Source organism: Agelaius phoeniceus, chromosome 3 (genome assembly GCF_051311805.1).
Source record: "Agelaius phoeniceus isolate bAgePho1 chromosome 3, bAgePho1.hap1, whole genome shotgun sequence".
Classification (NCBI taxonomy): domain Eukaryota; kingdom Metazoa; phylum Chordata; class Aves; order Passeriformes; family Icteridae; genus Agelaius; species Agelaius phoeniceus.
Window position 1 is genome coordinate 54,348,306 of NC_135267.1, and position 25,465 is coordinate 54,373,770.

Sequence of the window (25,465 nt, forward strand, 5' to 3'; positions counted from 1 at the left end):
AAGACTGGTAAGACCTTAATAGGCAGCCATCAGAGTAGCAAATGCACTCCCCAGATCAAGCTAGGGAAAAGTAGTAGCTGGTAATTCCCATCTTACATTTAAACCATTATTTTCAGTAGGAAATGTGTTCTCTGTCCATTTTAGCAAAGCCACAGCCACACTGCATTATGTGGTTGACTGTAATTCCATGCACTAAATGATTTTGAACTTGTGCAGCATAGCCAGAGAAATGCACAATGGAGCAGAAGGGAAAATGAGAAGGAAATTTAAATACTATAAAATCTATAGCACTTCATTGTTTCCAGAACAGATAACCACAGATAAGGAATCCTATTTCATGGCTAAAAAAGATATAAATCAGATAGGGACCCAAGCATTCTGCAAGAACACCATGCTTATCTAGATTGACCATCTGGTAAATATATTTCTATCAGCAGCAAATAAGATAGAAGTATCTGTATTGCTAAAAGTGATCTCCAGTATCCAACCCCTACAGGCTTGGTACAGAATCCACACTCCCATTAAACCCTTGGGTTGGCCCAGTACACAGAAGAAAAATAAGACAGACATTTCACAATGCAATGGGAAGCTTAGTTTGCTGAGGAGGAAGCTGGCAAACTAGCCCCTAGGAAATACAAAAGCTGGCATGCTGTTTAATTAGGAGACTGGGACTATCAATTTTGATGTTTCTAATTTATTTTGCACATTTAGTACTTGTTTGTTTTTAAACCATTTCAGAAGGGAAAAAAACCCCTGAGATGAAGCTTGACATCTTTAACAGTTGTAAAGAAAATACAAACATTTAACAACTGCTGGTTAAAGATATTTCCCACTTTAAGATGATAAGAAAGTATTCTGTGAAATAAAGCATTTAGCTTTCAAATGGGTAAAATGGGATTCCATTTCATCTCAGTCTGGAACTTTCATCCTAGCACTCATGGTAATTTAGCTGGGCTGGTTTTTGTATGAAGGCCTCTACTTACTTTTAGAGTAAGAGAATATGGTATAACACTACTCACACAATCCTTGATCCTAATGTTCTTCAGAATGTCCTGTACCTATGCTTGATACGATTATGATACTAGCAATATGGGTTTCCATAACCCTCTCTGAAACTGTTCTGAGTGTATCTTGGTATGTAATAGTTAATTATTTGTCTTGTTTTTTTAGAAGCAAACATTAGCCTTTGATACAAATCAGAGAGGGTGGCTGGGGAAATACATTTGTTGAAAGGAGAATTAAGCTCATTGTCTATAAATCAAAATGGAAAGAGATCCCCCAGTTGTGTACTTACCATTCACTAACTGCCAGCACAGATCTGGTTCAAAATGTGAAAGAAACCAGATTCTGCCTTTGTCCTACAATTTCTTCCCTCTCAAATTTCTATAACCCAGTACACTGAATACACTTACGAGCCTAATATGCCAGAGAAAAAAGATTCAAGGGTCTTACTCAGGTTCTAAGTAATTTTCACATCAATTTTAAAAACAATAACAGTATTAGTAATGGCACATTCGTTCTTGCTAAAAGCAAACACATAATCAGTTGCCCTTTAAAACATTTTTTTTTTTTTGACTCACAACAACATTATGTGCTATTGCTTCAAAAAGCTGGATGAGTATGGACTAGAGTGTGCCTTGAAGGTTCAGTGATGCTGCAGTTTGGAATCCCTCATGAGTCTTGAGAAACTTCATGAAAAGCAGAACAGCTTCACTACTAAACAGTCAAGTGCTGCCTGATTATACTAAAGCATTCACTCTTCTGAGGTAATTGTTTTGAAGTTCTTTAGGGCATGGGAGAGAATCTGGCTACACAGGAGAAACCACTGGGCTACTGGATAAAAAGGAGCCGGGGGAGAAAGGCACAAACCAAAACACTACTCTCTTCCCCAAGTTCTTATTCCTGTGTCTTCTCTAACCTGAAAGGAAAAATTGAACTATTTTTAGGGAAGAGAGATTTTAAATCTTCCTCCATTAGTGCTCCAGATATTAAGGCAAAGGTGCAGGATCAACAGGGTGGAGGTAACATTCTTATTTTCTCTGAGATGCCAACTCAAAACACATCCCTTTCCTCAGCATTTCTCTTGGTTGCTTCACACTATATTCATTGCTGTGAAAACCACACAGTAAAACATCCTCAGCAGATCACAGAATCTGCTCGAAACTTGCAGAATCTTAACAGGCAATCCAAGCCTAATTCCCAACATTGATTTTTCCCCAAGTCCTCAAACATATGCAGTTACCTCACTGTCTGAAACTCAGGACTCCTGCCACACTAGAAATCGTAACATGAATTTCCATCCAAGATACTGCCTTACTTTCTTAAGGGAGCTCGTTCCATGATCTTGAGCTAGTTATGCCTGGTCAGAGCAGGAAGGCATGTCAGTGGCACAAAGCCCAGAGCTTCCTTCTTTACATGCTCCCACAAAGTACTTAGGTCCTTGGCTCAGATCTCAGTCCCTGCTGGATTTAGAGACAAGTGCATCCTAACCAACAGTACAGGAAACTCTCCGTCACTGATATGTCGGTATGGTTTTGCTCTCACAGATGTTTATTTTTAAAGCAGGCACTCTGTGTCAGTTTCTAATTTCTAAAGGGAAGACTTTCCCCACTGAGTTATCCAATTACGTGTAGAGTCACTGGCATAAAGGGGTGACTGAGTTCCAAACCATCTAGTAAGCCCAAATATACCCTACCAGTAAAAATGCATTGAAGAAAGACATAGACATATCCATTCACATCTTACCAGAATGCTGAAGAACTCACATCACCCAGTCACCTAAGGACAAACCTTTTTGGGGCATGATACATCATTGCCTTCCAAGATTTCAACCAGATTCTGTGTAAAGAACCAGGCCAGCAGCTTTGCACAGGTACAAGATATGGGAATGTGCAGATGCATGTGTGGGTAGTTGATTCCTTGAGCAGTGAGAAGACACCAAAATACATTTTAAAGCCTGAATCAGTGATAGCGAATGAGTGCTAAAAGTTTCTCAGTAACTCAAAGCTTCTCCTGTAAGAGCACCATTAAAATTGAAAGATACTTTCTCAGCAATTGCACAAAGAACTAACTAGAATGAAAAAATAAAAGCTATCCTCCCACTAGTAATCATCTTTTCCAAGCTGCTTAAAGACACTGGTTGGGGAACTCATATTTTGCAGCTTTAGTTGCACCTGTTCTGCAAATGAATAAACATATCTTTCAAGTAATTAATTTCCATACTAGTTAAAAACCAAAACAAAACACCAAATAAAATAATCTTCAGCCTCATTCCAAATGAATTATAGTTCTATTTTCAGCACAGTATTTACCTTTACATAGTAATTTCACTAATCTCGATTCAGTGGGTGATTAGGACAGCAGAGAATCTGCCTGGGATTTCTCTGTGGTTGCACACCAAATATGCCTGCCTGACCTAAATGGCAGGAATGTTAATGCCATTTTAAATGGACAAGTCCTTAAATGATTCAGCTTAACGGCTGCTTTACTGAAAGCTTTGTTTGCAAAAAAGTCAGGCCCATTTCTTATGCATAAACCATCATTTATGTTTTGGTCTTCTAACCAATGCCTGCAAATTGGCAGGCCCACCCCATACAGTTCCAAAAATGTCCTTCTCTGTCCTTAGGGCATCTTCCAGTGGGAGCTCTCTTCCTGCTGTCACCACCTTTTTCACAGCCCGAACGACAGGGGCCGGACCCTCTGTGTACTGACTCAGCCAGGCGCGGGCCTCTCCCAGCGCTCTGCTTTCATCGGCGGAGGGCAGGGTGAGCTCGGCGAGCCCCAGGCCCAGCGCTCTGTCGGGGCCCACCCGCGCAGCGCCGCCCAGCAGCTGCAGCGCTGCCCCGCTGCCCACGATCCGCACCAGCCGGGCACCGCCTCCCCAGCCTGGCACCAGGCCCATGTGCTTGTGGACAAACCGAATCTCACTTCCAGGCGTCATCAACCTGTCAATGAAGAACACACAGAGGTCAATCCATGCATGCACTGCCTTTTGTTTTCAGCTCGATAGCCCCTAATTTTCTATTTTCTCCTCCCCTCTGCTTCCAGAGGTGGATACAACTTGACAGCGTGCTCATTACAGCCGGAGCTGGAGTATCTCAATTTTTACATCACATGGTGTCCAAACTGCAGCTTTCGGCCCTTCTCAAAATTAGATACAGATGCTGCTACAAGTAAAGATTCTTAGTGCCCATACTGATACATCTAGTCCGTTCTAAAAAGTGTTGAAAACAGAGCTGTAGAGGACATGTTACATTTATTTACAGTGCCACTCGGCCTTGCTAATTCATCCATAAACCAAACGGGTACTGGGTAAAACCCAAGCGAACTAACGTACAAAACATTTCTCAAGAGGGTAGATGTGGTCATAGTGCTGATCTGAACTGGGGAGGTTCTGTCAGCACCATGGTGATTACAGCATGGGTGGGGTTTTTTGGTTCTGTATTTTAGAGATCCATGTGAGTTTGATTTCTAATTGCTCATTACAGAAAGGGAAATCAGGATGGATGCTCAACTTATGTCTCACAATGCACAATAGAATTGCTTTCTACTTATGTCTGCAGTGTGTAATAGGATTGCTCCCCTCTACAAGGTAAGTAATATTCCTCTTTCCAAAGATGTCACATCTTTCTTTTCTATGCTTCTTTTCTCACCTCCTTTACTTAAGAACTCATCCTAGGGCTCATTAAGCTATCTCCCCGGAGGAGCTCTGCTGCAGCAGATTGTTCTGTCTTCACACAGTGGTCACACTGACACACGTTAGGTTAATGGAAAAAACCTCTAGAAATAGAAACACACAGAAAAGATGTACAGAAACAGACCAGTGCTTGCTCTTTCTTGAAGTGATGTTCAGCAGTGTGGTTGCTTGCTGCTGATTGTAAGGCAAAGGATGGGAATTACATTTGTGAAGTAGATTAGCTTCTACTTCAAGCACTAATTGGCTTTTTGAAGACAAATCTTGTAATACTGATGTCTACACACAAGTCTGTTTCCTAACCCCATGCAGTTTTTGATAGTGAAAATACCGAGCTGAGCAGCTTTGAAAGGGGAAAGAAAAGGAAAATGCAATTACTTCTAGGAACTCACTGTTCTCACATCTGCTTAGTTATTGTTAATTGTACATTTGCTTGGTTGCCTTATTCTTAACCGAGCACCATCAGCATTCATGCCACACTGTACAGCATCAGAATCGAAGAGCTTACGCTTTATCCCAGATCCAGCACAATGCACAAAAGCAACAGCTGACGGGCCAGATTGCATGAAAGCCTTTTTGTAGAGATAGCAGGGGAAGGTTGTGTGACAAAAGGAAGAAAGCAGAGTATTGCAGGGGAGGAAAGGCTTTAAGCTAACATTATCAAGTGCTTCCAGACCCAGCAAATCCCAGGGAGCTCAGGTCTCTTCTCTCAAAAGAATGATTTTGCAAGTATTCCAGAACTCCTTTACTGGCTCAGCTTACTCTGCAATTTGCTCACACCCAGTGTCTTACTGGAAAAGCACTAATGAAAGCATTATTAAGGATTTAATTCTAGCTGTGCTGAGCAATGTCAGGCACTAGAAAAGAAAGGGTCATAGGCAGGTGGGCATCTGATGCTAGACAACCTGTAGGACAGCCACCACAGGTTAGGGAGGCCAAGTTGCACTTGTACATTGAATCTGAGATTGTTTCAGACAACGTTTAGTATGTGGGAATGGCTCTGTTTCCCTGCAGTCTTCACTCCTGTCAGAGAAACTGAACTAAACACAATGAAAGTAAACCACTGACAGCTTAACTCACAGAGGGACTGTGAGGCTGCAGCTTCCAGAACCTCACTGGGATTCACCTCTTCCCACAAGGCTCCTTTGAACAAGCTCCACAGAAAATACTGTGATAAGTGGTAGTCAGTGGAAGGTGTAACTGCAGTATTGGACTGCCTTCAGGCTTATGAAAGGTATTTTTGTTTTTTCAGACTTTTCAACAATGAATCCTCTCCTGAAGTCACACCATTACAGAAAGCACCCATCATACTCTCTGTTAGATTTATCACTCACTTGCAGTCCCCATGCCCCAGGAAGCAATGGAGACCTGAGCTCATGTCTGAAGAGGAGGAAGCAGCTGCCAAGCCAGCCTGGGATCAGCCTCTGAACACCACCAGCTGCAGCTTCACATACATATTTCCCCTTTTATTGTATGAAAGGAATTGAGTCTACCTTCTGAGACATGACAGATCTGATCTCCCATTAAAAGAATTTATGTAAGAAAGGCACATCAAGCATTACTTAACATAAAGAGGCAGACAGGAAAAAGCTGGAATGACCACAGCACTATTGTGGAGCTGTTTATACCTTATTCAACTAGTACTGGCCCTGCCTGAGACACAGTAGCAGATGAATACAAAATTAACCCTGATTTCAACACTATGCCCGTTTTTGTCTTTCATATTGAATTAAAATCCGGGTCCCCTGTATCACAAGGGAAGGTCACGTTGCTAAACTCCTACACATATGCCTTCCCTGCCCTAATAAAGAAAATCTGTTGCATGACAGTACTGAAAAAATATTTATTCAAGGTAATTAATGTACAAAGTGTCAGAAGACCTTACAGTAAGCAGGGGAACATCCTTCAGAAACGTGAAGGGTAGCAAAATCCTCACAATTTAAGTTGGAAATAAGAGGTTAAGGTGATTTAAGCCCCAAAGTGCAGCTGAAACCTTCTTTGAGAACCTTTTATTTCCATGTTACAAACACTACAACCCCCCTAGGAAGAAAGTACAGCCACCATGGGCCACATCCAATTTTGCATTAGTCATCTAAAGCAAACGAGCTACAGCAAATGTTGCTGCTGTACATTTTAAAATGTTCTCAGCTGCACTAAATGTTACAAATCCTCTCCCTTTGATCTGAGGATTTCTCCATTCTGTGACATCTCATTGCACCCACAAACAACTGACTGTCACATCGCATCTCATCACATCATTGGCAATGCACGTGAGAAGAAACCTTGCTTGTCATTAACATTGCAGCCTAACAAATCCCACCCTTATAAAGGTGCACTTGCTCCCCAAAGGCAGCACTTGCTGTGAGCTAGCAGCTATGCTTTCCATTCCTAAAGTATTTCCCAGCTACTTGAAGCCACAGCATATACAATAAAAGCTGAAAATGCAAACAAAAATATACTTTCTCAATTTTTCATACCTGCTTATTATAAATACTAATGTTACTGAGCAGTTCCAATGGGTATAATCAGTTCCTTGGCATAACTAAGATTATATTAAGATCTGTGCTGGCCCTTACCTCATCATTTCCTGGACTTCAAGGTTTGAGTTATATTCAGCATTTTGACAAGGCAAAGGTATTAGTCAAGTTTACTAGGGAGGGACAGATACCATCCTCTATTTTATGCTTTACAAAAGCTCCTACATCTATGCTTTTGAAAGCCACTATAGGGAAAAAAGACACCTAAAACATTATATGTGTTGCCAGCAACCTGAATTTTGCTCCCATTCCCTGCTTGACTCCCAGTGTCACATAAGGACACAGCTCCTGACTTCCCATCCTCCCCTTTTAGCTGGCGTGGACTGGCACTCCACGGAGAGAGGCAGCTGGCATCACCCAGTGCAGCACCTGGTCCCCAGCTATGGCTGTGCCCTGACACGGCAGCCAGAACTGCAGGAGATGACTTTTATCTCCCCCACAAATACTTTGGCATCCTGCTCTCAAACCACCAATATTAATATAAATAATAAACAGAGCTTATGTCTTAGGGTGACAGAAAGTTCACTCACCAAATCTGCTATTTCTTTCATAAATTTCAGTTATGCCTATCTGCAAGGTGATTGAATCAACACAAAATGGAAACTTCTCCAAAAACAAGAGTCAAAGGCCTTGGGATACAATTAAAAGACATCCATGATTTAAGCATGCTGTAGAGGAAAAGTTACAGAAGTAATAATAAATGTTCAAGTAGAACTGCATATTTTGCAAAACATAGATGCAGGATACCCAGACAGATAAAAAACAATGTCTATGGTCAGCCACGCACCCACTTTGGCACAGGGAGATGGGAAGTGGGGGTTATGGTCAGTTCATCAAGTGCTGTTTCTGCCACTGCTCAGGGAGAGGACTCCTTCCTCTGCTCCAAGGTGGGGCCCCTCACACACAGACAGTTCTCTGCAAACTTCTCCAGTGTGATTCACTCTTCCACAGGATGCTGTTGAAGAGCAGTCTGTTCCAGTGTGGGTCCACAAGTCCTACCAGAAAACCTGCTCCAGCATGGGCTCCTCTCTCACAGGTGTACAGGTGCCTGCAGGACCCTGCTCCAGCATGAGACTCTCGCAGGTTCACAACCCTCTCTTAGGGATCCACCTGCTCTGATGTGGGTCTTCTCCAGGGGCTGCAGGTAGAGCTTTGCATCCCCATGGTCCTCCATGGCCTACAGGGGTACAGCTGCCTCACCATGGTCTGCAGGGGAGTCTCAGCTCTGGCACCTGAAGCACTTCCTTCCCTCTTCCTCCTCCTTTTGCACTGACCTTGGTCTCTGCAGGGCAGTTCCTCTGACATGTTCTCACCCTGCTCTTTTCTGGCCACCATTTCAACTGTGCAGTAACTTTTCTCTCCTTTTCAGATATGCTATCACAGAAGCATTACTATCATTCCTGTTTGGCTCAGCCTTGGCCAGCAGCATGTCCTTCTTGGAGCCAGCTGGCATTGGCTCTATCCAACATGGGGGAAGCTTCTGGCAGCTTCTCACAGAAGTTGTTACCTACAGCTACCCCTGTAGCCCCCCTGCTACCAAAACCTGGCTGTACGAAACCAAAATATCACCCAAAGCACATGCACAACTATTGCAGGCACAGGAAAAGAGAGCTATTAAAGAATAAAAGGAAACTACCAGGAAAATGGTAACAGAAGGAAGGTTATCAAGAGTCAAACACTTGTTTTAACCAGCAAAGAACAGAAGAACAAAGTTGATGTACAATGCTGCCATACTCTGCCCAACATGCATGCCTTTCTAATACACTCATCAATATGGCACCAGCTTAATTAAACTCTTTTTAAGTAACAACAGTGTTATGCTGACACATGGCCAAAAGAGCTTTTTAAAATACACACTGCTGGGGAGTGCAAGTTGAAGAGTTTGTTGAGAGGTCAGGTATGACATTATCTGCAGATGGTGTTTATCATACAAATTGAACTTCCTTTGCCAGGTGGACATGAAAATTTAATGATCTTGCTGGCAAGTGGACAAAAGCTCATGTGTAACTGGTTTAGGATTTTGTAACTCTTCTTGGTGAGTGCTACTAGGACAATTCATGACTGCAGCAGCTCTCACATGCATGCTGGACCTTAAGTGAGCAAGAAAGCCAGTCCACTGTCCACTTCTTCCCTGTTTTCCAGTTGCACCTTCTCAACACTAAAAATACAATCCCTGTCCCACCACTTCACTGGCAAATTGCACCTCAATCTCATTCCATTGTCCTCAGCATCCCAGCACACAGACACAGCAGGTCCCAGTATTGATGGTGGGTTCCTGAAGCAAGTGAATGGGACTCAGGCAGAAGTTACACAGGTACTATCTGAAATCTGATCTCAATTCTCTTGCTGAGGCACAAAAAATCCAGCAAAAATAAAGTGCTCTCTTACATACAAAGTGCTGCTGAACAAATGCAGTGATGGTATGTTTTTAGTCAATTAAACTGTTACAATACATTAAAGCAAAGCAAGAGAGAGTTGTGATTGCTGAATTTGTAGCATCAGAGCAAGAAATAAACTACCTGTTCTTTTATCTGTACAGCAAAACCTTGATTTTGGATTAAACAGAAGTCCTTTATTTCAGGTTGGTTCAGTGCACCACATAAATCAAGTAATCTTTTCTAGGCTGCATTTTAAGCTTCTTAAATAGGAAAAAAAGCAGCTTTAAAGGGAATGGCTGAAATGCAATAACTATTTGGATAAGGCAGAAGTGGGTAGTTGGATGTGAAAGCAATTCCATAAGAGAGAAACATCACGTTTGCTGCAAATGCACCCAGATAATTCTGTAGCTTCAGTTCCTTGGCTCAGGCAGGGATACTAAGGGATGATGCCACGGGCAAGTGGTAGCTCTGAAAGCCGGACCATAAGGAGCAATTAATTGGGACTGCAAATGCTGTCAGCCTGAGGTTTGGGCAAAGATAATCACAAAGATAAGCAGTCAAGCACTGTGGAATTTCACACTACTTTAAATAGTTCATGTAGCACATATCAAGGGGTTTGGAATCCTCCAAGCTCACTGCCTTCTCCCAGTTTTCTTTAGCATGTCATTTGGATTTGCAAGGTTTAACTTGTACCTGGTGCTCAATCCACCTTTGGTATCTGTCCAAATCTCAGAGTCAGAAAGATACACCAGATATCATGCACCTTCCCATTTAGTATGTCCTATACCTCTTCTCCCCACCATGGAAAGACAGATATTAAAGCATATGTAAGAAACTACAGAACTTCCTTAGCAATATGATACAAATTCTTCAGGCATTATAAATGAATGCTCCTTGGCAATTGCTGCAAAACTAATCCTTACCTTCTCCAGAATGTTTTACAACAGACGTAATTCCTGACTACAACCTTGAAAACACAATCTGAATATGAACTACTGCCTTGATATTTTCACAAAGCCACAGAAAGTCTGAAATGACTAAAGGTAAGGCTACAGTCTGTGCCTGCAGAGACCTGACCTGGAAACCTAAACACCAAAAAGTTAATTACATGACAACATTGTGTTCCGGTAGTGACATCTTGTCTTCTGTAAGCCTTGTTCAATATTCCAATACACAAGCCTTCCACAGTTATTACAGAAACTCATTTAAAACAACAAATGTATGAACCAGTCATTTTTTTGCAGTAAAAATAAATTTTGAAGGAGCAAGGTACTGTGGGAAGAATATTCAGCAGAAGAAATATGCAGTACTACACTAAAATAATTTAACCAGTCAGCAAAGTTGCTGATTAGCAGCTTCCAGTCCTTACTTCAATTTTCATGACAGATGTTTTGAGAATTAGACCCTTAAGAATAAGACAGCCTCCTCCAAAAAGCAAGCTGGGACTAAATGATCCCTCTCTGCCTATCCAGTGGAGTGTCTCGGCAGCCTCTTTATCACTTCACCATCAAATAATTATCTAGATACTATGTGAGGGGATTATCTACACAAAATGGCTACAGATTTTTCTGGAAGTCATATTACTACACCCTCTTACCAAAAACCCCACCCTAGTTCTCTAAAAATGTTAACAAGTGGATTAATCCTGAGAAGAGTTAGTAATAATTTCACTTATCTTTCAATCTCACTTGATTAATTAGATAGGCTTTAAAGAATCAAAAAGACACAGATTAAACATTTAATCAATAACTCCTTGCTAATTCTATTTAGCAGATTTTTGAACTGGAGCAATGCACTGAATATTGGCAAGCCATAATAGTTACATGCTTTCCCAACACAGCTTGCTAGTATTAATTCCCTCTTCATCTCTCCCATATCTTCTTTCTCACTGAGAGCTTCTCATGTTCCTGCCCTATGCAGAGAAATAATAAGGCAATTAGATATTGCAGCAGTTGCTACTTCAGACCTGCAACAGCACGAATGAGACTTCCAAAGTGAAAATACTGTAAAACTGATGAAAGTACAGATTTATATTACATGCTCGTGGTGATGGTCTATGCAGACCACTATGGCATCATAAAAGCAAACCCTCCCAAATGTTTGCTCTTTCTGAAAGTCCTTTAGTCACAGATATTCACCTGACAGATGACTAAATGGTAACTACTAAAGAACATAAAAATGAAGACAAAATAGTTTAAAGATAGTCTGGGGGAACTGCATGCCTTATGCTTATCTTAGATACAGTTGCTAAAAGATGCTCTGCAATTCTAAGTTTCAATAGGCTAAAAGAAGACTGTGCAAACTAATAATCTTTCCTGTTTATCAGCTTTAATCCATAACCTTTTCTACAAGAAAGCAATGGAAAGAAGTAGGTCCAGCTACTATTTTAACAAGCCCATCAGAAAGTCACCCCACTCAAATCCTTTCCCTTGATTTAAAAACACTCCACCAATTAAAATCACAAAACAGTATATCTTCTTTATTTGAGGTTTAAATAAATTTAAATGATCCCCAAGAAGCAAAACAACAAAAAAAATCCTATCAAGCCTCCCAAGCACAGAGTGTTCTAGGCACACTCTAAATTGCAGTGTCAAAGGAGTAGGCTTGATGCCATCCTAAGAAATTTCACCAACACAAAAGCTTGCTTTTCTCACAGCTTTTCTCAAATTGCTTTACAGAGACTGTATGGACTTTTATTTATAGTTACTGAATTATTTTGTAACACTCTTGGTGCATCCATTTTCCCCCCGCTCACCACAAAAGCTAAGAATCAAACTTTACATTAAGTAGCCCAGAAAAATCTCTCATGTCTCCCTAGCACATATTGCCTTTACCCCCTACCTTTGCTGTCCTCCAGTCAGACTTTCCAACTCTAAGGATCAGGGTAAAAATCAGATCAAGTAAACAGACTCCTAATTACAGAAGTATTTTTATAAAATAAGAGTTAATATTCTTCTGAGTTGCCTGGGAAACCTGAGGGCACTTCCCAGAGGGAAGCAAGGGGACCTAAACAATGAGAATCGCATTCTTCAAAGGAGACCTTAAAACAGCCATTTTTAATGTAATTCTATCACACTTTCTCACATCATCCAGAGTCAAATGAAATGCAGAAGAATGAATGACAAAGTCACACTTTCATGTATAAGCCCAAAAGATCTGGCTGATGCTAAAGTTCTGAAAAGAGGAGTCCTGAATCTGAAAAATGGAATATGTAGCAACATCAAGGGTTGGAGGAAGAGTTGGAACATTGGGATATCAGGGCAGAAACTGCTAAATGGACATAAGCCATTTTAAGAGGAATGTGGTCTCTAGGAATAAACAGGAATTTAAAGTGTGGATAACCACCACCTATTGCCCAAATATTTGGATATTCAATGTAAGAGGAGCCTCCAAAACCAACAAAGTCAACTCAAAAGGGCTGCAAGACTATCAATTCTAAAGGAAGCCATTCCAGGGAGGAAGAACAAAAAATACACTGTTACTAGAAAAAGATCCCTTGGATAACCAGAATTAAATAATAATAGACAAACACAAAGAACTGCATGTCCCCCAAAAAAGAGCATCTCATCAGAAGCAAAGTCTGTACTGACAAAAATCAAGAAAAGGCCTATCAGCGGCATGAAGGAGCTCAGTGAGGCAGCAGAGAAGACCCTCTGGGAGAGTGCCCTGGCAAGACCCAGATTAAAACTGGTCTAGACATGATTGTGTAAGAACAACCAGAGAAGTAAAATAGGGTCTATTCCTTAAACACTTCCCTGATCTAAGGAGAGGGGCTAAAAAAAGGCCAGAAAGATCATTAGTTTGAGAGAGGGATAATAAAAAGAATGAAATACAGGGAAAGACTGCTGCTAATACCTTGCTAGGCGAGTAGCATGGTCTCAATCAAGACAAGGTAGGTAAGGTCCCCCCAAAGTCTCCCCCCAAAGCAGGTCATGTCTGCTGTCACACAGGCTGCCATTCACACAGACTTTCAATCTCATTCTGGACCTGATCTCCCAAGAGTCAGGTACAGATGGAGGCTCACACAGCAGACCTTGATTAGGGGGTTTCAATTGAATTTGTTACCTCAGGCTTGACACTTTCTCACCCATGGCTTCACAGAAGCCAGAGAGAAAAAAGCATGTCATGAAAAGCTACATTTCTTCTAAAAGGGATAAATGAAGCTGGGTATTGGAAACTGCAGAAAGACATTTTCTGCAGCAGGAATGAAAAATTGAATTAGACAGCAGATCACAAGGCAAGAAATAAGGGCCCAAAAAAAGCATGACTGATTAAACTCCACTAGCAGTATTAAAAGAAATAAGATGAGCTTTTTTATTTTGTTTTCCTCTTCCCAGTCATTTTTCAATAAACTGACAGGAAAGAAAATTATTTGGCCAAACCACCAGGTGAATCTGCCCCATATTCTAGGATGACACTTCTTTAGGCTCCCATGCAAAGCCCACAGCTTCCATCCCCACCACAGTGCTGGGGGTGGGCAGCACCATGCAGGAGGACTTGGTGGAGATGGGGATAGGGCTGGCCAGAGGGCTCATGCAGCCAGGTCCTGTGTGCTGCACACACACATTGGGTAGCCCCTTCTCAATCTGCAGTGTGACATAAACGCTGTGTGAGCCAAACATCAATCCCTGTTTCCATCTTGTGCCTAAGCATCCAAGTGAGCTGTGTAGTTTCAGAAAACAGCAGGAAAAGTAAATTAAAAGGTCTTTCTTAGGCAGGAGAGACAAATCTTTCCAATTACACAGACAGCAATAAAGACTGCCCTGTCCACAGGTGCTGCCTTGGACCTGGGCAACACCCCCTGTGTGCACACTGGCGAGGAGCAGCATGGTTTTACAAAGGCTTGTTGAACACACACAGGGCTCAGATCACAATTTAAGAACACATAGAGCCTTGAGAATAAAGCAGATAGTTACACTGGGGAGCTCTAATTCCCCTGAAGTGTGCAGTATAAACTAAAAATGGCACGAATCACCCAGAGCCATAAAGTTGGACTGATGTCCCATCATTCAAGAGGCAGTGCCTGGATCCTCCTTACTACCTGCAGATGACAACAGCAATCCATGGGCTACTGCCCTATTTCTCCTCCCCTGCTAATGACCAATATCTCATTAACACTCTCTTCTAATACCCAGTTATGACTACATTTGAATTACCCTGGTGTCAGTGGGTCCCAGGCACCTCAGGTACCATACAATTATTTTCAGAGCAGTTTTCATCTTTTCATAGCACTTGGGCCTTACCCATGAAGCAGGTTTAAGCTATTCTTTAGAGGCTGCCAAAGCCTCTGTACACAAGTGAGTGAATGCCAAAATAATGCTCACAGAAATATTACTCATGCTAGAAATCTGAAATGTTACATGAGTCTTTCCTTCCTAAAAAAGAAACTAGAGCTATTTGGATTCTGTTCAAGCAAACATTTTCAACAACAGATATGCCTTTTAGACTAAAGTAAAAATTTCTGTCAGGAAAGATCCAGTGATATTTTACCAGATTCTCTGATGAAAAAGACCACCTGGAGGCAAAGGTGTTTGATTATAAATTTTTAGTCAAATTTAAATGACAGTATTCCTCTAGAAATTAAAAAGTGGAGCTTTTTTCAAAGAGGAAATATTATTTTTTAGAATTATGTGCACACTTTCATGCAGCATATGCAAACCATGTTTGTAACTTTGGCTTCCCACATCTTTATTTTCATCATGTATGTTTAACAAAACCATAGAATGCAGAACAAAATTCTCCCAGACCAAATTCATGAGTCTCTTAAGGCAGGAACATTTCAATCACATTTTCTGCTAATCTCTACTGCTGATACACAAAGGGGAGGAGGGGCTTCCCAACAGTGGCTGAGCTTGGCACCTAAAATGTCAAAAAACACAAGGATCACCTCAGCTGCCTGAATTCAGCTGACTGGAAAGGAACAGCATTTCTTGACATCAGTCATGAGAGATGCAATCTTCAAGCTGTTCTAATACTTTATGATGGATTTGATGTATCAGGTTTCTGCAACTCACAGCACTAAAGATCTTAAAATACAACGTAACATCACACTAGCAACCCTTCACAAGACACAGGGTAACAAGACATGCTTTGAAATTCAGCTGTCTCTGCACCCAGTGCTACCAATGCTGCATTTGCACTTCCTACACAATTTCTGACTAAAGCAAAGAGAGAGATCACATACTTAGTTGAAATCACTGGTGATTCAATTATAATGGAATGTTGCCACTTTGTCAGGATACCATGTTAATTTCAAACAAAAAAATACTGACTGTTGTGGTTTGGGTTTTTTAAATTATCGCAGTGACTGTGACCTAAGTTTTCCAGATATGATACACGTCTTCAGAGATTTGTTTGGGAGGGAGGGGAAGAGCGCAATGATATAACTCAAAAAGGCAAAAATGAGATAGATAATTTATTGATGCAGGAACCTGCTGCTTCTCCTCTTTACTTTTTAATATAGAGTATTAATTATACTGATCTCAAACCAACTTCAGATCACTGATGCCATGTTCAGACTACCTGGACTAGAAGCAGGCACATTTTCAGCAAACTGTAACAGATCCCACAGATATGCCTAAGAGTGTGACCAATTATTGCCAAAATTATAATTTCCCCTACTATGTTTTTATTTATAATAATTGTCTCTTTCACACATATGCAAATCCATGCTGATTTAAATTATTGGCATTTCCTCATATGAATATGAATCATTAGAACACAAAACAGGACTGGAATATAACACCTAATAACAGACCATGGACACAGCAGAAGTTCTTATACACACAACTTTAAGCAAAATAGGAATCTATTTAACATAAGAATTTACTATTTGATTTATTCTTACTGAGACCGCCAAGTCACAACAGAGTAATTAATTTCTTACTGACTACAGAATCCAGGAAGTAGGAAGCTGAAGCCACCAAGGTTAACGAGTTCAAGCAGTTTACAGACTTGTTTCATACAATTTTGCATAAATCTGGAAGGAAGAGGAACACAGAGGTCCAGCCTGCAGGGCTCCAAGTCTTCACTAAGACCTTGGGTTGCTTTGGATCAGAGACAAAAATAAAACCGGAGGCTAAAGAGGAAGACTGGAAATTGCAATTTTGAAGGCAATGTTTACAGTGAAAGTAGGTTGAGATCTACACAACGCCTGCTTACACCCAGGGAAATGGAGTTATTTTGGGAACATGGGCCATTTCAATGCACAGTAACCCTGATGTGGATGATTACCCTTCAGAGATCTACAAGGTTAACTATACTGCTCCTTGGAGTGATACAGAGAGGAAGAGTTCTTTCTTGTAGTCCTTCAATAGCACATGACAGGGCTGAAATATGAAAGAGCTAACAAGGACTCAGGAAGACATTCTCTGGAAGCTGATCCAGTGCAAAATTAGGCACTTGAAAGCTGTGGCTTCAAGGGAAATTGAGGGTATTTAACATCTCCCTTGAGCCAAAAGGAGTAGATTGTATTCTCACCCCCTAGGTTCTTTGCCATCTCCTAGAGATTTAACTCCTCCCTTTCACTGGCTCCAGCCAACATTATATGACCTTATAAGTCACTCTAGTTAACTTAAAACCAGAAAAATCCAGGCTTCCTGTTGCTTTTCAGTGAGATAATTGACTCATACAGGCATCTTCACTGGTGCTTGGCAAACCAGAGGTAAGAAGTGAGCTGAGAATATGTAACAGGGACATCCTCGTCCCATATCCAAGGAAGCTGTTCAGACACTCTGTCCTCATGAAGCCACAGCTCAGTATAACCTCACCTCAAAACCTACAGACTGGAATATATAAGTGCTTCTCACACTTTATAGTATCAAATTTGGGGAGCTATCTGATAATATATATATATATAAATAGTAGTGAAGATCAGAAATTATGCATCAAACTCAAAAATCTCAAAGGCCAGTTTATCCATACTGAGAATTAGTCACTTTGCAGATGAAAGCAGAATGGACAATTCCAGTGCATTTGTACTCTTTTCCTCAAATTCTCTGAAACTTAAATACTTCTCTATGGTGAATTAACAGCTCAGGGTATCAGCAAGTATCAGAATGGGTCTAGACCTATATTCTCTAAAATATGCCTTATCTAAGTTTTCCATTATCTGGACTATCTCTGTTTATTATTATCATGCAGTACATTTTATCAGCTGCAGACAGGACTGTTCAACAGAAAGGATGTAAGATTGCATGGTACAAGTGGTCTAAAACATAGACACATGCTGATAAGAAAAAATTCACTTACCCAGGATAAGATAGTTTTGCCTCCCAAAGGCAAAAAAAACCCAACAACTAACCAAACCCAAAACAAATTTAAAAACCTAGAATGAAGTAAATCCCTGCAAAAAGACAACTTCAGAAAGAAAGCATCAACTCAAATTCATGCTTTGCTGATGTTATTTAAATTTCTACTAAAAGCAAACAGTGGTAAATTTGAATTGTAGACTACATCTACAAATCCTCTTCCTGAAAGAATGTAAACACACAAAATTTAATCCCAAATGAAAATTGGTAAAAGACCCCTAATAGCAGCCCATAAATACAAGGCAAATAACACAAGCTCTTGAGCCCATTTCTGGAAGTGCTTACTTAACCAGATGTCAAATGTACCATGTCAAAAATAAGAACAGCCTTTTTAAAGGCAGGCAATGTGAGACTTTTAAAATCATAAGCAGACACTTGTAGTAACAAACCCCCAGGGCTCTAAAAGTGGGAAGTGATGTAGGACTGCATTGGAATTCTAAAATTGCCAGCTGATTTGCAGGAGATTTTAAATACACACACAGACACACACAGACACACACACACACACACATATATATATATATATATATACACATATGAGACCAAAATTTATATAGTTTAGAAAAGTGATCTATGCCACACAGCAAGCACTTGAAGCTGTGAGAATGTGGTGTCCCACCCTTAAGGAGAAGGGAGAACTCAAGATTCGTAGACGCTCGTGGTTGAAAGGAATGGTCAGAGGTTCTGCAAAAGCTTATAGAGTTTTATTAATAATTTACACACTTGGCAAGGACATTGTTATTCAAGTCCCTGACCTCCCAGCATAAGCATATAGCAGTGGGTTTTGGATAAGGGGTAGAGTGAAAGGGAAGAGAGAGACAGATATGAATTAAAGAGTGTGAGAGAGAAAGGAAGGAAGAAAGAGAATTAGAGAGATCACCTGTTCTAGCTCCAGCACTGATCCAGCTGGAGTATCCAGGGTCCTGGGCCGCACACATGCCTGGGCTTTGTGGGGATACCATTTTATAGATATGTTAACCCTGTTCTGGAGGTAAGCTTCTCACTTTCTATGCAAATTAGTTATCATGCACATTTCTTTCTTCTAGATCTTTCTGGAAATAGGTTGGAGGCTTTAAGGGTCTTTGATGGTCATTTTCTATAGTGCATGTCCATTTCTCAATCTCATTGCTGCACTTGCCCTGTACTGTGTTGTGCTTATTCTGTTGCACCAGAACAAAGACATCTGTCCCAGAAAAGTGCTGCTCTAACTCTATATGGGCCCCTTCTCCACCCACATCCTGTTCTTTCTCATAGTGTGTTATTACCAACAATTCTTGGTTGGTTCCATGGATATCCAGCTATCAGTTTTTGAACCACACACATTTAAGTCCCTTATCTTTTAGGCTTCTACAGAGAAACCACTCAGATTTGGCTACTGACTCTTCTCTGATGATGTGTAGCAATGTTACAGTCATATGAATGAAAAGTGCTTTGTGAGCCTGGACTCTGCAATAATTCATGAATATGTGAACCCCATGTTGCTACATCCTATCAGGCTCTACCCAATAAAAAATGCTACTATGTCCTGAAGCACCCTTATTTCAAACAGTGGTATCTTGTGCACCTAAATGTTCCTCCTGATAAAATTAAAAGCACAAGTCCTTGTACAGAGTAAAAGATTTCCAAAGAAGCTCATGTGCTGTGCTCTGATGTTCTGAAACCTATTTTTGAAAAAGTTTACAGCAGAAAACGAAAGTCTTTATGGCTTCCTCCACTTCTCCTTTTTGAAAGGTGAAACAACTGAAAAGTTGGTCATAGTGTAGCTACATCTATGCAGAGACTAGATTATCTTCTGTTGCTTTGACTTCCTATATGTTGCATTTAATGCTATAAATACAACTTGTAGAATCAAATAAACAAATTATCACAGGAACACACACACCAACAGCTATTTAATAACATTTCATTTAATCTCTTACTAAGTGTTTCATGGAACATATTTAACACTTTAAAATGTAATACTAAGCATGCCTACATATTTCACAGAAATACAGAAAACACACTGCTAAAATGAAAGAAGGCCAATTTGATAAATGCAATATTATTAGCATAAGCTAATAGTTAGCTCAGCACTTATAACAGTAATGAAACTGGCCCTTTGCAATTTAACTGTGCAACATCAACTACAGCTGAAGAAACTATAGTTCACGAATTTATTTTCTAAAGAAGAAAAGGAAGTCACTACTGTCTCTATCTACAAGCCCATTCTGAGATCAATGATATGAGAAATGGGCAGTTTTCCATCTCTGCACTCTCAACCTCTGCCTCAAGACACCAACTTTTAAATTTGATTTACATGGCAGGGACACAGACACACCTCTACTTGGACTGCAGCAGCATTAGAGAGGAAAAAGGAGGTAGGGGGAAAGAGACTCTGTGTTTCAGAAGCACTCAGATACAATAGAAGTCCATTTGCCAGGCGAGGTAGGACCAAATCATTGTGTGTAGAAGACCTACACAGACATTGTCCCAGCGAGATTTCTCAAAGGCACCAACAAACAATAGAAGACAAGACAGCTCAGAATTCAAAGTTAGTTATTCTGGCTATTATCAGGTAGCACATTGCAGTGACTGCACTCAGAGATTATTGTGATCTGCTAATTGCACAAATGGATTAATTACTAACTGTCTCTTGCCCGTATCTGTCAGCTTATTGTCCAACAATCCAAGACCATTCCTGTTTTCCTGTCCAAAGTCCTCAACCAATCCTGCCAAATCTGCTCTCCTTGCCTTCGCACATTGTGTAAGTACAAGACACATTTCAAGTTTCTGCATAAAGGAACCCAAAGCAGACACATCAATTATTTGTGAAATTCCATCCGTAAATCTGACATCACATTCACTTCTGCACCTTACTGAAATGGCTGCAGTGTCACGCAGAGCTGTAAAATACATTAACATCTGGCAGCAGAAAACATGAGCCACCTTCATGTGCTCAACTGTGGCACATTGAAAAAGTCAGCATTTCTTGAAAATATTACTAAAATGCTTAGCTGTCTGAGCAAGTTTCATACTTGCACCCTTCTACATTACCCAGTTTTAATTGAGTAATGTAGTAATAATTGAGATGAATAATTCTAGTGTCAGAAGTTTTATCTTTCCAATTTTCATATCAGAAAAAGTCTGAAAGGAAATAAATTACCTTGCCCTTGTCTGGACTGGTCTGATTTTTTTTCCTCCAGTAACATGTTTATGATCTTTATAAGGATACTGCTTTTCTGGAGAGCCATACTGCAGTAACACATAAAACAGCTAAGACTGAAGAAGATGTTTGGAGAAAACCTCTTCCTCTAGATTAAAGGTGTCAGATGCTTTCACTTTTTATCATTGTCTTTATTTCAGCAATAAACGTGCCGAAGTTCACACAAGCCCAAATCCAATTTAAAAAGAGCCAGCTTAAAACAGAGTGAGACAATTAGCCACAAGAACCGCTACAGGAAGAATGTATCAGTAAAATCTTAAACCACCTCGGCTATCTTAAAATTGGACTTGTCCACACCTCTACTTTAGTAGAGATATGTATCATGCTGCCAGACCACATTTCAGAGGAGGAACCTAGATAATTTTGGTTCAAGTGAGTTGCTCAAACTATATCAGTATAGTTAATGTAGTACAAAGTGAAAGAGATAAAAATAAGAAAATATTTCAGGCCAAAACCAAGCAGTTTGGTAGTTTAAACAGAGACTGTGAAAAACAGAACTGTATTTGAAAATCTAGAATTAAAAGCAACCACAACAAACTAATTTTGTTTTTTAAAAATAAAACGTTCAAACAGATTATTCAATGAAGAAAACAAATCTCTGATTTCTGTCTCATGTTCATCTTTTGTCATCTAGTGACTGTGGAAAGAATACCTATTCCACTAATATCTACTTACAGTCCTCAAAAAAACCCTGGAATTTTGTCCACCGGTATCAAAATTCTCAAATTCAAGAGCAATAACAGCACAGAGTATGTTTCTCTGTCTTGTTGCTGTTATTAATTAAGTCCCATTTGCTGCTCCTGAATGGCTGTTATTTAGTTGCACTGGATGGGTGTGTAGAAAGTAATGGAAGATGGATCAACAGCTGTAGTTATTATGAAAATTATGGCACTGCATGAGAGGAATTGCAGCTGCTCAATTCATGCAAATAAGAGCTACTTGATAATGCCTATAATTACACAGCATGTCAAAACAGCATAGCTGGAGTGTAAGTAGAGAGTGCGTATTTTAAAAAGCCAAAAGATTTCCATTTCATTATATTCCCATTCCCTAAATGCCTATTTAGAGATAACAAGAAACACTTTCTGTCGACAGGCTCACAGATACAGAAAGGTCTGCTGAGTCTCCCAGGTGCATTCTCCTGCCAGCACGGCAGCTGTCAAACACAGAGCCTCTCTGCTATTTGTAACACAGTCTGGACTCACATCACAGCTGGGGCTTCAGCTCACTGTGTGCTGAGCAGAGATGAAGAAAGATCCAGCCACATCTACTTTCAAAGCAAAGGAAGATTGCTTCCAAGTGGCTCAGACAATGCAGATACCATCTCCTCTATCCAAAGCCTGGTCTTGATACCTGGAACAGTACTGTAATATTCTAGTTTACTTTGCTTTTGAGTGTACCTTCTTTCAGCTTGTTTGGGGCAATTCCCTTCCCACTTCAGGCACTAAGGCCCTCTTCAAAAGCACATTTCCTTTCCTTAGATGAAAACCTCACTAAAAGCTTCTCATTTTCAGAGATGCTGCCCACTGTGCTTATCCTGCTACATCTGTAGGCTGTTTACACATTAGCAATGGTTTATATAAAGTGACATTTTATTACTTTAGTGTCTTCCCATTCCTGTTCTGCCTGTTTAATTAAAGCACTCCTTTTTTTGCCAGTTGTGTCTGCTAACAAATCCCTGCACCTGCATGTAAAAAAAAAACAGGGATGAAACCTCATTTGTTTTACTCTGCACCTCAAATTCTTGTTTAAACAGCTGCGCAGCACAAAATTACGTTACAAATAATAAACACAGAACAAGAAATACAAGAGTAATGAACATATTTATTTATTTTTATTTACGACATTCACAAAAAGAGACACAGGGAGATACACAATTTTGCAAGCCTCCTACCTCTTATTCAGGGGTGAGTTGGACGCACTTGGTGTGTTAAAACAGTCAGTTGCTAAAGTTCCTTACTGCTCTTGTTTTACACAGTGATTCAAACCACATAACCTGATAGAAACCACAACTTTTCCTGTGAAGTCTGATGACAAAATCTTGTGGCAAATGCCTTGGAACCCAGGAAAGTTACTCCTGGTAGAAGTGCTACTTCATGGTACAGTCATTAAATCACTGACTGAACATAACAGCTACACACTTGTCAGCCTTACCTGAAATCACATGCTGTGGTAAGTTCTGCTCCTCCTCCAAAAGCTTTTCCTTGAACTAGTGCAACACTGATCAAAGGCAACCTGCACAAGAGACCTCAGTAAGAAAAATTCATGCTTATAGCCTTTCAGAAATAAAAAAAAAACAATTCAACCAAAGCATTTCTACAGTAAAAGTTGAGAAAAATATACTGTTTCAATTTAATCAAATAACTACATCTTTGTGGGCAATTGGCACAACACCAATTCCACTTATGTCAAAATTACAATTGCATAATTGATACAGAATCCCAGAATGAAACAGCAACACAGATATTTTAAATGGAATCAAAATAAAGATCATGTACTGAAAAACACATGTTATGAAAAATACCTGCTCTAGAATATATCTAAAACGACTACCTGTGAGGAGTGACAGGATAGCAACACAAGATTCTACTCTATGCCACTGCACCACAGAAAGCAGCAGAAAGACACAAAGAACTGAAGGGCTGAGTTATCTAAAATTAATGAGATTCGCCATGACAGCTTCAGCAGCTTCTTCAAACAGTGCTACTATCTCAGTCATCAACAAAACTTTTTTTGCAGACAAAACCTTTTGAGGAAAGCAGCAATCTGTTACCTTTGTTGGTGTTGTATTTAATCATGTTCAAGGTATTTAATCATGTTCAAGGTAATTCAAAGGACAGAGGGAAGGAAAAGTTTCTCCACTGCTGATGTGAAATGAATACTAATGAGCAGTGACTTAGGATAAGGCAAGTTCCTTAAGAAATGAAGGCAGCTGGTTACTCACAGAATTTGCACATTAATACAGCTGTTTCATCTTTTACTATGAAGAGACATTTAGCTTTTTGAGCAGTTTACAAACCACATTAAGAAGTCAGCATCCTAATCATAACCACATGTTTGGTTTTAGTTCTCCTTCAACAGAAGCACCAACACTTTCTGACATCCCTTACAAGTTCCCAAGTTCCCTTACAAGCTGCAGCACAGTTCATACAATACATGGCACAAGAGAACCCACTGGAAGAGGGCAATGTCATTTTTCCTGTGCTTTATGAGAAAGCAGAAGATGTGGGTCCAAGATTGCTACATCCACACTCTAATCCATTTGAGGCACCTCTCTCAGGATCAGTCAGCCTCAGCTCTGAGGGAGACTAATCCTATCTACAACAGATGTCCCTGGACAGCAGCTCAGAGCTCCCCCTGAACCATGGCTTAAAGATACACTAAGTCTACACACCTGAGGTGGGGACTTAATCTTCACACATCTTCCTCCTCTTAGCTTTGCCCCATCAATTTCGATTATATGGAGACAAGCTTATGCAAATGGCTTCCAATCCTTCCTGAGGATTCCTTACAATACTACTAATGTAAGTTTCCAGTCTCCTGGGTAATTTTACAGAAAAAATGTTAATTCATAACATTTTCTCATACAGATTATTTGAAAACAATGAATATTTGAAAACAAGAATATTCATCTTCAAAGAGCTCTAAGCAGAAAAACACAGACTCTACCACAAATGGATTTAATGGAAACGTGACTTCTAAAGGGAAGCTAAGTCTAAAGGAAAGGGTGTTGTTTTCAGAATTACCAGATGGTAGAACTGACACACTCCTCTTGTGAAGTGGGAAGATTTAATAAATATATCAAATAAATGTTACCTATGTAGGCTGCATAACCTGTTACTGCTTGTTATTTAAGAGCTACCGATTTCCAATGAGTTAGAGAGGTTGAGTTTCAGAAAATCTGAAGGCTTAGATTTCCTTAATTCTTGGTATCTCCTAGTATTTCCTAATATTTTCTTGGTATTTCTCCTTGGTATTTCCTTAATTCTTGGTATCTACACATATAAGCCTGGGTTTTTTTTTTTTTTCCCTGTTCCAATCTCTGGAAAATGCAATAGTTGCAAAATGTTAAGGTCTAATTTAAATCCATAAATACCTACCTGATTAACATGTGTGAATACAAGGTCTGGGATTCAAAATTACATATATAACATACATATTTACATACATACATACATATTTATCTTTAAACATCTCATTAAAGAATTAGCCAAAATACATTCTGATACTTATAATTACTTCATAAATGGGTAAATAAAATATATTACCTCATAAGTCTGGTTAAGGTGTTTTGCATAAACATGCACATATTCATCCCATCCTACAATGAATAGGAAATTAAAAAA

General features: G+C 40.0%; 1 protein-coding gene across 3 annotated transcripts in view; it reads right to left on the bottom strand.

The window, feature by feature from the left end:
• Nucleotides 1–676: 676 nt before the first annotated feature.
• ECHDC1 (ethylmalonyl-CoA decarboxylase 1) overlaps nucleotides 677–25,465 on the bottom strand; it is a 42,719-nt gene continuing 17,930 nt past the window's right edge. For all 3 annotated transcript variants that reach the window (XM_077175267.1, XM_077175265.1, XM_077175266.1), the window contains exons 4-6: nucleotides 25,388–25,440; nucleotides 23,274–23,354; nucleotides 677–3,944 (exon numbers count right to left, since the gene is read on the bottom strand). In XM_077175267.1, the coding sequence (XP_077031382.1) occupies nucleotides 3,539–3,944; nucleotides 23,274–23,354; nucleotides 25,388–25,440 (540 nt within the window). In that variant the 3' untranslated portion in view covers nucleotides 677–3,538. The remainder of the gene's footprint in view (nucleotides 3,945–23,273; nucleotides 23,355–25,387; nucleotides 25,441–25,465) is intronic.